Genomic DNA, 16,530 nt, shown 5'->3' on the forward strand with positions numbered 1-16,530 from the left:
GAGAGATTCTGCTACCCGTGATTGATGGCGTCAATCAAGGAAATGCGTTACATATTGCTATAACTCCGGGTCTTACCATATCTTCACCCTCATCTACTCTTTTTGAATTTATGAATGGGCAGGAGGTTACTGAAGAAGGGGGGCCTGGGCTTCATTTTACAGGTAACATTTTGGGCCTAGGCGGGGCTGAGCCCACTCTAATTGAATCAGTCCAGGTGGCCCAAATTTCTCACATTGCTCCTAATGTTTTGATAGAGGTTGAGGCTAGCCCATTAGGTGAAGCGGTGTTGCCCAAAAAGAAGTGGAAGAGGGTGGCCTGCCAGCACATGGATCCCAAGACTGATAGCTCACTTGTTACGGGGACTAAGAGAGTGATTGAGGAGGTGGTAGTTTGTGGTGTGCATCAGAGTGATGAGAATTGGGCTGTGAATGCTGGTAAACGTTTGTTTGTGCATGGGTGTGATGCTTTCAACCCACATACCAATATTCCAACGGTGGAGGCTGATATTCAGCCCGCCGATCCCAATGAATGTTTCATGCTGAAACTGTCGTGGGCTTGGAAACCCACGGTCAGTTCGATCACTTCAGTTTCTACTGAAAAATGAAGTTCCTACGCTAGTTTTTCTCATGGAGACCAAGCTCGATTCGAAGCATATGGATGGGATTCGGCAAAAACTGGGACTGTTTAGTGGTTTTTATGTCAATCAAGTTGGACTTGCAGGCGGTCTTGCTCTGTTATGGCCTGCGAGTATCCAGGTTAGTGTGAAAAGTTATTCGATTGGTCATATTGATGTATTTGTGGAAGCTAGTTTGGGGGAACAACCTTGGAGATTTACGAGGGTTTACAGACACCAGGAAATGGCACAACGGAAAAATTCTTGGGCATTATTGCGCCGGCTAGCAACATGCTTCCAAATGCCTTGGCTTTGTGCTGGTGATTTTAATGAAATTTTTTTCTGTCGAAAGAAGTGGGGCGTAGTCCATCATAAATAGAACATTTTCGAAATGTTATCGCAGATTCACACTTGGCTAATATGGGTTTTGTTGGGCCACTCTTCACTTGGTCCAATAACCGAGGTGGCGACGCTTTGGTTCGGGAGAGATTGGACCGTGGGTTAGCTAATGATGCTTGGCAACTCTTGTTTCCCCATGCAAAGGCTTATCCTATGGCTTGCACATCCTCCAATCATCTACCTATTTGTGTTGACCTTTGTGGGGCTAAGGAACAACGTCAATCTCATGGTAGTGGTCATCGCATGTATCGGTTCGAAGCTATGTGGTTACGGAATGCAAGTTGTGAGCAAGTAGTTGCCGATAATTGGCTGCCCCCTCCTACTGCGGATGTTCAGAGTTTGGTTTCTAATATTTCACATGTAAGTTCTTTGTTGAGACGGTGGGAACGTAATGTGTTTGGGTATGTCAAGCAGCAGTTGAAGGAGAAAATCGATCACCTACAACGGTTGCTTACGCTGAGTTCCAATTTTCCGGAAGATGTCGTAGAAGTGTGTAAGCTACGATGTGATATTGATGAGATTTTAGAAGGGGAATTTATTTTTTGGGGTCAACGTGCTCGAGCTAATTGGCTAAAGGATAGGGACCGTAATACTTCTTTTTTTCATTCTAAGGCCACCCAACGTCATAAGAAGAAGAAGATTGATGGGATTGTTGATCCTAATGGAATTTGGTAGGAGGATCAAATAGTGGTGGAGGACAACTTTGTGAATTACTTTTAGGAGTTATTTTCGGCGGGTGAGGGACTGAATATGGGCCCAGTTTTGCAGTTGATTCAAGCGAGAGTTTTATATCGTAGTGTGTCGCAACTGAATAGACCTTTTTTCTGAAGTTGAGGTCCACCATGCGCTTTTCCAAATGCATCCAACGAGGGCTCCCGGGCCCGATGGTAAGCCTGCTTATTTTTTCAAAAATTTTGGCAAGTGGTGGGTCCTAGTGTGAGTACTGCGGTGCTTAAGGTGTTGAATGGGGTTGATGAGATTTCACAAATTAATCATACTTTTATTGTGCTAATTCCTAAAATTAAGAATCCCAAGCTAATGTCAGAATTTCAACCAATTAGTTTGTGTAATGTTGTCTATAAGATAATTGCAAAAGTGTTGGCCAATCGTCTTAAAGATGTGTTGCCATCTGTTATTTCAGACACTCAAAGTGCTTTTATACCAGACCATTTGATTACAGATAATGCACTGGTGGCTTTTGAAGTGTTCCATTTTCTTAAGAACAAGAGAGCGGGAAAAGATGGATGTCTTGCGTTGAAACTTGACATGAGTAAAGCTTATGACTGAGTGGAATGGTCATTTCTTAATCAAATGATGCTCCAGTTAGGCTTTCCGCAATGGTTTGTGCAACTACTCATGAATTGTGTGTCGTCAGTATCCTTTTCAGTGTTTGTTAATGGGAAGCCTTCAAGAATGTTTCACCCGACAAGGGGCCTTCGCCAAGGGGATCCACTTTCTCCATATTTGTTCACTATTTGTGCAGAAGAAATGTCGGTGCTCCTCGCCCATGCTATGGCAGATAACCGGTTGTCGGGGATTTCAATTTGCCGGGGTAGTCCACGCTTGTCGCATTTGTTTTTTGCAGATAACAGTCTTCTATTTGTGGCTGCTAAGGAAGCTGAGGTGGGTGTGTTGTGAGATATCCTCCAAAAGTATGAGCAAACATCGGGGCAGAAAATTAATTTCCAAAAATCTATTGTTTGTTTTAGTAAAAATACGGCATTGGCTATTCAGCAAGTGGTGACATCCATTCTTGGGGTGGGTTCGTTGGCGCCTTATGGGAAGTATTTAGGGTTACCGTATTGTGTGGGGCATTCTATGCGAGCAGCTTTGGGGTTTGTTAAGGAGCGCGTATGGAATCGATTAAATGGTTGGAAGGAAAAATCTTTATCGGTTGCGGGTATAGAGGTACTCATTAAGTCTGTTACTCAAGCAATACCCACTTATATTATGTCTTGTTTTTGTCTTCCTGATGGAGTGTGTCATGAAATTGATTCTATAGTGTGCACCTTTTGGTGGGGACCAAAAGAGGAAGCCCGTAAAATTCATTGGACTAGCTGGAAACAATTGTGCAAGTCTAAATTGCATGGAGGTATGGGGTTTCAATGCCTTCAACAGTTTAATTCGGCTTTGTTGGCCAAACAGTGTTGGCGATTAGTGCAGCGGCTTCAATCGTTGGTTGTGAGGGTGTTCAAGGCTAGGTATTTTCCTCAAACTTCATTTCTTGATGCATTGGTAGGGAGCAACCCATCTTTCAATTTTCACCAAAAGTCGAAAATAACTTGTTTAGAACTCGAAAAAAATTTTCATTAAAACAAAAAAAAAGAGAAGTATATAGTAGAGAAAATATAGAAAAATTAAGAAATTAAAGGAGAGAGGCAGATATAGACAGGATTGTACTCCGGCAATTATTTTTTATTTAAATCTAGCCGGATCTAATGTAGATCTATGTCAAATCTGAATAGATCTACTCATCTTTTTCTTCGAAAACATATCTTCTTCACCGTCGATGAGGGTGAAGTAAAAAGTTGGTGGTCTATGGTTGCCGGTGAAACCCAATCAATAATAATCGTCAGTCACCGGTGACTATGTATTAGGAAGAGAAACAAAAGAAACAAGATGTGATTGTCCATCAACAATCGCCAAAAATCAAAAAGAGAAAGAAGCAGAAAGAACAAAGGCAAAGAATAAAAAAAATATTATTCAACTTTTAAATAGGCCACACATTTTTCACAGAGAGGTTCTTGATAATTTACCCTTTAATTAATTAAACTCTGTACTCCATCTAAATCCAATTATTGGCAGGCCCAGCCCAGCCAAGACTTCCTCATTGTAACTGCCAACTCTCAATTCTATCCATTTATAGATTATGACTATATTTGAATTTTAGATTTGTAAAAGAATTCGTAGGGAGGGGGAAAAAATTTAAATGAATTGGAGAAAAAAAATATTATACTTCACTTGTTCCTTATCTTTTCAATATATATATATATATATATTTTAATTTCATTTTAAGGTGTAATTGGTATATGCCGAGATTTAGGCCAAATAAAAAACAATGAGTTACGAAGATAATTTTTCTATAAAAAATAAAATAAAACAAAATAAAAAATAAAAAAAAGAAAGTGCCATAACGGCAGTGTTTACAGTTCACCTGGCCATACATATATATATATATATATATAAATATACTGGCCCGAAGATAAACATGTGAAATTGTTGAAGATGAAAAACAAAGAAAGATAACACATGAGAATGATCAAACTGGTCAAAAAAACTAATTTCAAGGTTGGTACAAAGTTTTAATTAAACTAATTAAGAATTACGGGATTCTAATTTGGTCCAAGTTAGCTAAGCAAGCATCTTACAACCGGGCGAAACAAGCAAGCTAGCTTTGGCCCATAATTATCAGAATCTTTTAGAATTTGAAAAATTAACCACTTAAACAATATAATTAAAATAGCTCCTGTGCGTAAATGTTTTTATAAAACTTATTAGTTTATATAACTTTCTTTCTTATTATTCTTCGAAAGTAACCTTGTTCAAAACTAGTCTTAAAAATTTCACATAACTATGTTTACATTGTTGGAACTTGACATTTTTTTTCCCTTTTGTTTCACATTTGTTTTTGTTTTTCAATTTTTTCTACAACCAAAAACAGATGCCATGCTAACATCCTGTCATCATTACCTTTTTTTCGTTTTTGTTTTTGTTTTTGTTTTTTTTTTAATGTCTGCATTATTGGTGTCATTGGTACCGGCATTGGTGAAAATGTGAAGTGCCAATCTGAAAATGAAAATGGTGATATCAGCCAATGCTAATTCACTCAGAGGGTTGCAAATTTGGAGTCCAGACATAATAGCATTAGATTTAATTATCACTGCATGATGGTTATATTTAATCATTGTCCTTAGAGGGGTGTGGGGCTATAGTTGACAGTACACCCATCTCTTCCAACCAAGGCATCATATAGCATCAATCAGTAGTCTTTTTGACATATATAAAGTGTTATCCCAATCCACATATCCACAAAATAAAAGCACTCTTATCTTTCTACTTAAGTAAAAGACCTCCAACTTGTCCAAAACAAAATAATACCTAAATAACAATTTTACAGACATAGAAATAGTGGGACGTATTTTGTGAATGACAACACGTGGTTAAGATGACGCCGAAGTATCAACCGAAGTGCCACGTGGCTTGGTCATGCGCCGAGATGATCTCAGTTAGGCTGAGATTATCTACAGAGATACCGAAATTCGAGATAAGCAGAGACAAAAGTCCTAAAATAAGAGAGAACCTCAGTCTAGATAGAGATAAGGCTCAAGAAGAGTTTATCTCTATCTAGATGAAGGTTCAGGATGAGAATGGAGCCTGAATCCATTGCAGTGAGGCTTCTAGGGGGTATTAGGTCACTGTTGGTTATAAAAGCGAGACACCCTCGTGAGTCTGAGGTAGGTTTTTTCTTGTGAGTTTAAGCACAATTTGTTATCTGAGAGATATTGATTACTGACTCAATCGTTGGAGTGCCCCTGCCGAATTCTCATCTTCTTGTGCAAGTTGTTGGGTATAATCTATTCTACCGGTATTCTCATCTTCTTGTACAGGTTGTTGGGTATAATCTATTCTTCCAACTGAGATCTCTTTTTAATTGTGTGGTTAAAAATCAACACCCACATAAATGATCACAAAATATAGAGAGAGAGTAATTTCTTTAGTAGCAGAATCCATTTTTATCTGATGTATGTGTCTTGTCCAATGCAAAAAAAAAAATGTTTATAGATTCTTAAGACCAAGGCTCATCAAGCTTTACTACAATATTCCTTTCCCAAGCATTTGGTAATTTTGATTGCCTTTACCACAACTATTTTCTATAATTGGTTATTTATCAATAAAATTAAAAAGATACCATTAAGTTTATTTTAAAGCACAGTGCATTATAGCCCTAAACTAAAGCTACCATGCACAGCATTTTCTTCGGATCCACAATACCACCTGAAAAAAGAGAAATCTAGAGATGCTGTGAAAAAAATCCACACTGAGAAGCCCAGATGGCCGTGTCGACCGCCCAACACGTGTTGTAAATAAATTATAAATAAATAAAAAACGATTAAAGATAATCAAATCAACTATTTAAATTAAGAGCTAAGAACAAAAATTCTGAGTGGCCACCATGTGCTAAAGCTAGAGAGAGCATAGAGGATTCAAGAAAAGACAGCTTGGGATCTGATTAAAGAAAAAAAATGAAAGATACGAAATGGAGGAAGGTTGGAACGCCACATACCCACTTTGAAGTCCATCCACATCTCTTAATACGTTTTTCCATGTCTTTAATCTTAAATTATGTATTAATTAATACTACTTATTTAAGTCCAGAATCTTTAATTATATTTTAAACCCTTCAACACTACTGCTAAATTAGCTGTTTGGAAGATTTCTTGCTTTAAACTATGGAGAACCATCTTACTTTCTTTTCTTATTTTTTAATCTTTTTTGTGCTCTACTTTTTTTGACCTTTAATGAAAGTGATAATCTTGGGGTTACCTTCCAATTGCAGAGATGTATAGCCCTATCTTTTTTGTGGATTTCATTTTAAGTAGTTGACTATCAGTTTTTCATAAATTTGGTAAGCTCTCCTAACTTTGTATTAATCACACTTGGATTAAGATCACTGTTCTCGAAAAGGTTGCCGATATTTCAGTCTCATGCACGTTTTTTTTGAGGTTAGCAAATGGTCACGACATTGTTGAGGTTAACGTATAAAAAAAAAAGTTCTCATGCACTTATGATCACATAATCTAGCATTTAATTAATTTTTAATTTACATAAAAGAGTAAATTATACCGACTCCCGCCCAAATTTGGAGAAAAAATTAGGCTAAATTACTAATAATTCATAATCGTTTAACTTAATTCTCATAAAGTCCTATTGAAAATAAACTTAATAAAATCATCATTAAAAATAATTTTTTGTATGTCGCTAAAAACTAACAATTAGTATTGTTTTTTCACAATTTTTATAAATTATCGCTAAAACTTATAATTAGTGACTTTTTTTATGACAAATTTTCAAACTGTCACTGAAAATTAAAAATTAGTGACTTTTTTTGTGATGATTTTTAAATTGTCACTGAAAATTAATAATTAGTGACGTTCTTTAATAGCATTTGATGGAAAACGTTATTAATTATCATAAGACCTATTAGACAATAAATCTACCTATTAATATCTACACATAAGTCCTCCAAAAAATTACAGTGTGCCTTATAGTTATGAATTATTACACTTGTCTCTCTTAAATTTCAAATTGCACAACAATTTATCCTAGGGTGTTCATGTGTCCATTTTTGACAACTTAAACCGTTTATTTTATCAGATTTGATATGCAAATTATCCACGCAAAAAGTTAGATTGATTCGATAATCATAACTATATAATTTTGTTATATTTATCTTCAAAAAAATGAACAAAAACTATAAAATACGAGTAAAAAGGTAATTTTAATATCACATCTAATACTTTTAATATGTGTTATTAGGAATAAAGTATAATTATTATATTTTCTCAAACATCAGAAGAAGTCAATACAGAAAAATAAGGGTAAATTACATTTTGCACTCTTACACTTTGTACTAAATATCATTTTGACCCTTACACATGAAATTATGAAAGTCAACCCCTGTACTTTTGGTCAAATCCTACTTTAGTCACTACACATGAAATCGTAATAATCAACTCCATGCACTTTTGATGAAATCCTACTTTGATCCCTATATAAGTGTCAATGTACCGTTTCTGTTATTCCATTATTTAAATCTTTAATAGAATGCAGTTATACAACAAGAACGTGACTACGAAAGAAAGATAAGAGAGAAAAAGCATCCTCATTTCCCACTAATATACACTTTGTCTCAAAATTTATATCAAATTATAACTGTATTAAACTAAAACAAATCACATATTGTAAATGATTAAGAAGATGAGTTATGGTTTTGCATCAATTGGAATCACGTAATTTTGTTTTCCAAAGTAACACACTTTTCTATCTATTCCTCTTTCTTATAGACAAAAAAGTGTAAGGGTAACTCTTTGATTTCTCTATTGCATTTTTTTATTTCAAAAGTCCTATTTTCTTGCTTGTTTGTCCCAATTTAAAACATACGAACATATGTATATTGTATTATATAATTCTCATGAGCTTATCACGTAGGACAAAATATGTGTTGATGAGAAATATTGATGATTTTTCTCTCGTACCCTTATTTCGTAATCGCATTCTTGTCACATAGTAGGATTGTGTCCAAGATTTAAACAAGGAAGTAACAAAAAAGGAACATTAATACTTATATAGAGACCAAAGTGAGATTTAATCAAAAGTATAGGGAGTTAACTGTCACAATTTCATATATAAGGGGGTCAAAGTAAGATTTGACCATAAATATAAGAGATTGATTGTCATGATTTTATATGTATGAATTAAAATAAAATTTAGTATAAAGTATAAAAAATATAAAATGTAATTTATCCAAAAAAAAATAAATACTTTTAAAGACGAAAGATATCATTCCCATCTCACTCCTCATAATTTTATTTCTGTGTGGTCCAAATGATTGGCCCGTGGCATGCACCAAGCGTATGGGCTATAATTAGGAGACTATTAAATTTGGAGCTTAGGGCACCTAAATTATAACCTACGTAGATAATTACCCCAAAATTAAGGCGAAAGTTGAGGGCTGTTGAAATGTAAGCCATTAAAAAAATAGGTTAATTAGCATGTCCGTGTCATGGTACACAATCACCCCCAAGACCATGCTTGGATTAAAATTTGCAATTTTAAGAAAATGGGCTCGCATTCATAGGAGAGAGCGTGAATCATTTAGAAATAGGATTATTATTGGTACTTGATGAGGGAAACCTGGAAGGAAGCTGTGCATGTGTGGCATATACGGATCTGAGTGTCTGCTGTGCCTCAGCACAGCAGGTACTGTTGTGTTGTTCTATTAAGTCATTTTGGTATTTATTTTTGATAATTTAAACACTTTATATTTTAAAATATATCTATAAAAAATCAAATTAATTAGATATCGTTAACCATTTCATCCACTCACATTTGTATTTACAAAATAAAATAACTTGTGATTTAAAGTATTAAAATGAATACAAATGTGAGTGGATGAAAGAGTTAACGATATCTAATTAACTTGATTTTTTATAAATATATTTTACTCGACGTTCTCTAAAATGTGAATGGTTCAAATTATCAAAATAGATCCCAAAATAAGTCTATATGTTAGCACAATAGTGCCTATTGTGCCCGACACAGTAGGCACTCCAGATCCGACATATACAACACAAACAACGGTTTAACAGCTCTTTTAATTGTAAAGAAATTAATTATATATCAGAAAATCAATACTGTATGAGAGAATTTGTATTTAATTTTTATAATTGATTTTTATGTTCTTTAGACTTTTAAAAGTTGACCGCAAGGATTAGAAATCCTAATAAAGAATTTTACTCATAATGAAAAACTCTATTAGAATGAATTAGACCATAATTTGTTTTTTTTTTTGGATAAAAATTTAGATAAAAATATATTAGTGTTCGGTGTTTGGAAAAACTTTAAAAAGTCTTTTCTTTTCTTTTTTTTTTTGATTTTTTTTCTTCAGTTTTTTGGTTCAAATCTTAAAAAAAAATTAAAAATTTGAAAAAAGCCACTCACACACACACAAAACAAACAAACAAAAAAGTCATCTTTTTTTTGGGGGGTACTGTAAACTTTTTTTTAAAAAAAAATGAAATAAAATACACTAAAAAAACATTAAAAAAAAAAGGACCAAAAAAAAATAAACTCCAAACACACAAAATATGATATATATTGATGTAAAGATAGAGATGTGAACAGCAGGTCCTACATTAATTATTGTGAAGATGATATTTATATGAAGCTTCGTACGCATGAAAGGGACTAGCACAATAGGAGGAGAAGTTATTGTTTTGCTCTTGGGAAAATGTTAAGTGATATCCCAATATTGTTGTGCTTGATGAAGTAGATGAAACTCACAGACTTTATATTGAGTAGTTGAGAAATAATAATAACATGATATATTATGATTTATGAAAAATATTGTCACGTGACGCCTCCAAAGCACCAAATAATTTTTCCAATCAACACGCTTAAAATTGTTACAAATTATTTATTTATTTTTTTGATATAAGAAAGAAAAATTAGAGATTCTCCGGATATTTGATGTTTTCATAATATTTTTAGAGGCACTCATGAATAAAAGTTTTGAAAAAATTCCTGGAGCTCCCCACCGCCCCTAGCAATTCTCCTTTCCCTGTCAATCCCATCCCCTCCCCTCCATTTGTAAGACGAGCGGTCCATCCTTCATTTGAAAATATTGTTTGTTATGCCAATAAGTGGCCTCGCAACTTTGCATCTTTGAACTTTTAAATTAAAAAATTGCCATCTAAATAAACGTGTCTTATGCAATCTCATAAATTGATTCTAAATATCCTTTGACGCCAACAATAACGTTTCGTCTAAAGATTAAGTTAAATCATAGTCACTTTAAAAAGACACTAAGATTGGGAAGAGTTGGTAGTGGTTGAAAACTAGGAAGTGTTTCATCACATTAGACTGTGGGGGAGATGCAAAACACCAATGAGCTTCAAGATTACTTGGGACCACGGCACCATCAACTGAATGTTTTAGGTAATATAGCTTAAATTTAGCATATAATCAAGGTGATAACTCTGATTAGCCAAACCTCTCTACAGAGATCAAAAAATATACAATCCCCAATGGCCAATGGCTATTTAACTAAGCATCTAAATGAGAAGTTGGAAGATGGGAAACAAGGGCTAGAGTTGTCGGTATAAACATAACACCTCATTAGTTTAATTAAATTTTTTTAAAAAAAAATTAGTGATTTGCTTTTTATTAGTCCAAGAAAGGTAATTAATTATGCCTTAATAATATTCTAAACAACTCATAAAAAGCATATGAAGGAATCCCTCCCATGCCATGCGCATCTTCTTCAACAACCCCATCTTTCATTTATTAATCTACTTCAAAGGACACAATCAAACTCATTTTGCCAGCTTAGCAGAATCTCTCTCTCTCTCTACTTCAAAGGACACAATCAAACTCATTTGCCAGCTTAGCAGAATCTCTCTCTCTCTCTCTCTCTCTCTCTCTCTCTCTCTCTCTCTCTCTCTCTATATATATATATATATATATATATATTATATAAAGCACACAACTCAAAATTTTCTCGCCCTTTTTTGATATATTAGTATGTATACTAATTAGTGTATCGGAGCTGCTGCAGAGCCCTAATTAGAGCTTCTGCAGTACAGCTCTAATGAGCTGTCCAGCAATAAATTAAAAAAAAAACAAACAAACAATGGAGTAAAAGACAAAAAAGGGAGAAAAAAAAGACAAATTAGAGCTCCATTAGAGGTCTTTTTTAGAAGTCTAAATTATTTTTCTTAGTATATATAGCATTATTCAAATCCATGATGGCTAAAACTTCACATTTGACTACTAAACAATTTTCTCACTCAATCTCTATTTGTTAAATTACCTAAAAATTTTGATGGACAGTTGCACACACCCTTTATATATAGATATAAATTCATCCTTATCCATTCTTACTCCACCACCTTTGGCTTTACTTTTAATATGGTTATACCTAGTAAACTCAGGCCTCAAGCCTCAGGCTTATCCTTCTTGCTTTAGATAAAAAACTTGGATATAAAAATAACGCTTCTTCTAGATGACTTTTTACCTAGGGAGTGATGAAAGCTAGTTTAGCTTCCTATGTCACATGTCCATTGGCCATGAAAATATTATAGTTAGAAACCATAATAACTGAAGCTCTACAGTAGAACTATATATATATATATATAATCAAAAATCAAAACCAATGAATCAAGGCCTTTTTTGACACCTATGATGACCTTATGCTGTCCTAGCTCTCTACTACTGTCCTTTTTGACAACGGCCCCTCATTCGTTGAAGCAGGTCCAAATTCGTTGTCCGAGCACCATCCGCGTGTCACTGTAAGAAACAGTAATATCACATGCACAGAAAAAATTACATAAAATTGTGCCAAAAATTCAATGTGTTGTCTAAAATCCATTAGGTTTTAGTACTCTGCTATGCCTAAAATAACTTTGAGCTACACTTATATTTTCCTGGACACTGAACATTATTATATGGGAAACGGTTGCAAAACCTGCACTGTGTTGCTTCTATTTGTCAACTGCTACTATAAATGCTTGCGATGGTGTCATGAATAGAATAGCAAGCTACATTATCTGAATCCTCTCTAAAGATGTTAAACAATCTAGTAACTTCTTGTAGTACTAACTTGTGAAGAATGAAAATGTCGGTTCATTGAGATTGAGATAAGCATACAATAAAAGCATGACCAGGTGAGTCCATATGAACGAAGAAACTTTAGTTCCAAAAAAAATTAAAAACTTTAAATTTTGGGGATAAATATTATCTTGTGTTTCTATATTTAGTAACAAATGGTTGGTATTGGTATTGATATTGGTATTGGTATTGGTATTTGCTGTCACCTTATCCTAACAGAGTTTATGCCACCACCATATTAACCACAACAAGAGCTATGCAGAAAGAGAGTACCATTCTGATTAACTTGTACCATCGCATACAGGGTGGCCACATGAGTTGCACAGTAATTATTCATGTTATTTATGCGGTGTTTCCAATAACAAATGAATGGATAAGGTTGGCCCACTCTTTATTACGTAGTTGAGAGACAAGCAATTATTCACCTAATTATATATTGCGGTTCATGTGAACAATACATAAATAATATCATTTAATATTTTGAGTCTACTAATAATTTTCTTTAAGTCGAATACTAGTATTTGTATGGCTTTGTCTAGTGCAATTTTTACATAATCAACTAACAGAAGCTACCATCGGGGGTGGTGGTGAAGTGGAAAAGGGCTAGCCTTCCACACAAGTGAGTAAGGTTCTTTTCCTGATATCACTAATCAGTAATAAAATAATGTATGGAAGGTCAATCACACTTGTTAAATATAATTAACAATTCAATAATTTCTCATTTTTGTAGTGGATTAACTATGTTTACATGTAAATGATGATTTAATATCATTATGGCACTAAATTTTTTTAATAATGTAGATCATTATTTTCGTAATTTGAAAAATGTCATTAAGAAATCATTCTAAATGTTATTTTTTATATAATTTTTTTATTGGCTAATTATTTTCCTTATATGCGCAAAAAAAAAAAAATGCAAAACATGAGAGGGGGAACGTGCCCCCCTCGTCCCTTCATAGCTCCACCACTGTGCATTCTTCTCTTACCCTAGTAGTAGGTCCCTTCCTATGCGTTAGGATAAATCTAGCCTACACACCAAAGCCTAAGGGTTGCAATGATGTCATCATGAAGCATCCTTTTTTTACCGATAAAAAAAAAAAAAAAAAAAAAAAAAAAAAAATCTAGCGGAAGCTAAAATTATCTCTCTCCCCTACCTTCTAAATAATAAATTATACCAATAGATTGACACAAATTATACCAATAGATTGACACAAACTCTTAAAATAAAATTATGTATATATATTATAAACAACCAAACAGTAGCAATCAACGTGTTTAGTTTCAATTTTTTAAATTTAATTTTTTTTTTTTGTTTTTTTATTTTTATTTTTAGTGAATATTTTTAAAATTTTAAATAATTTTTCTTTTACTTTTTTTTTAAATGAACCTTACTTAGATGTATCTAAATTGTAAAATATTCATAAAAAAATATTTTTAAAAATTAATCAATATACAAAAATATGAAAAATATACTATATTTTTTTATTTTTTTTTATTTTTGGAAAATGAAAAAATAGGAATTTTTTTTGGGGGGAAGGGGGGGTGTTTGGTGGTTTAGGACAAAAACAGTAGCAATTTGTGTTTATATATATAGAGGAGTGTTTTGACAAGTTGGTAAAAAATTAATTTGACTTTTTAAAATTATATCACCACTCTATTTGTTTATAAATAAAAATCAAAAAATTTATAAAAAAAAAAAACCAAAAAATTAAGGTCAAGTTTGGAAAGACTAAATAAGTGCACTTTTTGATTTTTTATGAAATATGGGTTGGATTTTGATTGAGTTTGAAGTGATGTGTTAAAGATGTAATATGACTTAAATAAGATGATGTGACTTAAATAAGATAGTAACTTTTTAATTTTTTAATTTTTTAAAAGATGTTAAACTTGACCTAATTTATAGATGGTGGGTTTTATATTGGCGGCTACCGTTAATGGGTTAGTGTACGTGAGTGTGTGTGTGTGTTTTTGTGTGTGTGAGTGAGTGAGTGAGTGAGTGAAGGGGGTGAGAAAGAGTCCTCATTGGTGGGCAGGTCTGTAGACAGTACATCTATTGGGAAGGATACACGTGGATGGATAGAATATGTGGTCCCCTCCAATGGTTGTGGAGTTGTGACAAGTGTAAACGCATTTTTAGTTGCACCCCATGTGCATTTCCTTGGCGTGGAAGCTGTCTCTGTCACTCTCTTTTTGAGTTACTCCTCCCTTAAGCTCGGCTCCAGCTGCAGCCGTCCTCCTCTAATACTGGGCCCCTCTCTCTCTCTCTCTCTCTCTCTCTCTTCCAAATGCAAAGGAGTTCCCCTCCCCACTGAAGGGTAAAATTGGCAGTTTCCTATACAAAATGACAACATTATTTCACCTGTCTAGTTCCATTTTCGAAAATTAAGAGAATAAAATAAAATAAAAATGAAAACGCTTATCATTTTTATACGATTTTCTATGTTTTGGTAGAAAATGATTTTTTTAAATGTAAAAATAATCTTTTATGTTTATTTTCATTAAATTAATTTTTATTTAAAAAAATAAAAAAATAGATTCTGAAATTAAAACCAAATCAAAGAGAGTGATTGTTTATATCTAAACGATTGAGAATAGGTGAAAGTGTTATTCAATGTGTAAGCTATATTTTCATTTATATGTTAACAAAATTATCCTTGATTAAATTTCCATAGAAAGAATAATTTTATCAATTCACACAGCAACCTAATCCCCCAAGTGAAAAACTAAAGTATAGTTCATAAATCTTCAATCTAATAGTAGTTCTTCTAAGTGATTGACTTGCAATCATGCAAGACTGGTTCTACTAAATAGACCAATTTTCTTCAGAGTCTACACTAAGCTAAATGATAATTGGATGTACTTAGGGGTACAGATGGGCTAATCTTTCATTATTTTCTCACTAGGACAACAATATCTGTGAAATCATTAGAATGAAATAAAAACAATGAGAGAGCAGGGACAAGACTACCACAACATTGGTATATCCAAACATTCTCAAATAGGCAAACTTTACCAACACTTAATCTTTAATAAAACTGTCTAGAAAGGCAACTAAAATTATTAAAGGTAAATGCTAAATGCACATCAAAAATGTCACTTGCGCTCCACCACTGTGAATGAGAGATCGGTGGATAGAGTGCAAGGAAAAACTTTCATATGTCACAAGTACACTATGTGAGTGTTTGAGAAATTGTTATTTTAGTAAGTTATTTTAGTTTTTGACTATTTTAGTAAGTTAAAATTTTGTGTTTGGAAAAATAATTGAATTTTTTTGTAATTAGATATAATATTTTTGAGAGAAAAAGTGAAATAATTATGAATTTAATGTGGCATTTTATTTTATTAGTTATTTTAGCCTATTTTGTCTTTTTGTGAATTTTAGTCTAAATTAAGCTAAAATCCCACTTCCCAAACATATGTGCCTGTATTATGAATGCCTCGTCTCTGAGTGCAAGTGACTAGCCTCCTCTCTGAGTGCAAGTGACTATTTTAAGAACCTAAAATCACTCTCTATTTTTAGAGCCTAAAATCACTCTCTCTTCGTCAAACGGGGCAATTTTAGAGTTGTTACAATCTTTTAGCTTTGCCTTTGTCATCATTAGTAATGTCCCTGCAAATAATTCCGATCTGGTATAGTAATGGGTGCTCATGATTTTCACATGAAATTTTAAGGGTTTCTTCCTACTTCCAACAAATTATGAATATGCGCTTGCCACTCGTTGTACTATTTTGTGATGGTGGAATGAATTGAGCCATGTGTTCAGAATCCATACGGCATGAGGTTTACAAGCAAGTGCAAACCCCCAGTCCACCTAGAAAAGTAGAAACAGCTGTATAGCTTGATGTTGCTGACTATGTTGTGAAGTGTCTGACATTTTAATTGTACACTCAAATTTATTATAAGGAGCCTTCAAACTAGGGGAGCAAAAAGTTTTGAAGGTATGTGTTATATTTTTCAATTAAGATTTCAGCGTGTAAGAGTATGACAGTATTGTAGAACAGTTGAATTGAGAGATCAAAACTTTGTAATTCTTATTGTGCATAGATGATTTTACCTCCCCCTCCGTGTAGTGTACGTAGGCGCATTATTGAACCGTGTATATTTTTGTATTGTTTTCAATTACTTTGT

The 16,530-nt window shown here is 33.5% G+C and overlaps 1 protein-coding gene across 1 annotated transcript; it reads left to right on the forward strand.

The window, feature by feature from the left end:
- Positions 1 to 654: 654 nt before the first annotated feature.
- Positions 655 to 1,688, forward strand: LOC145822637 (uncharacterized). The gene is made up of 2 exons (XM_082920188.1): positions 655 to 934; positions 1,018 to 1,688. Exons 1-2 carry the CDS (start codon positions 655 to 657, stop codon positions 1,686 to 1,688), a joined length of 951 nt encoding a protein of 316 aa, XP_082776314.1.
- The last annotated feature ends 14,842 nt before the right edge of the window (positions 1,689 to 16,530 follow it).

This window comes from Camellia sinensis, chromosome 1 (assembly GCF_055761805.1).
Source record: "Camellia sinensis isolate YWXY chromosome 1, ASM5576180v1, whole genome shotgun sequence".
NCBI classification, from domain to species: domain Eukaryota; kingdom Viridiplantae; phylum Streptophyta; class Magnoliopsida; order Ericales; family Theaceae; genus Camellia; species Camellia sinensis.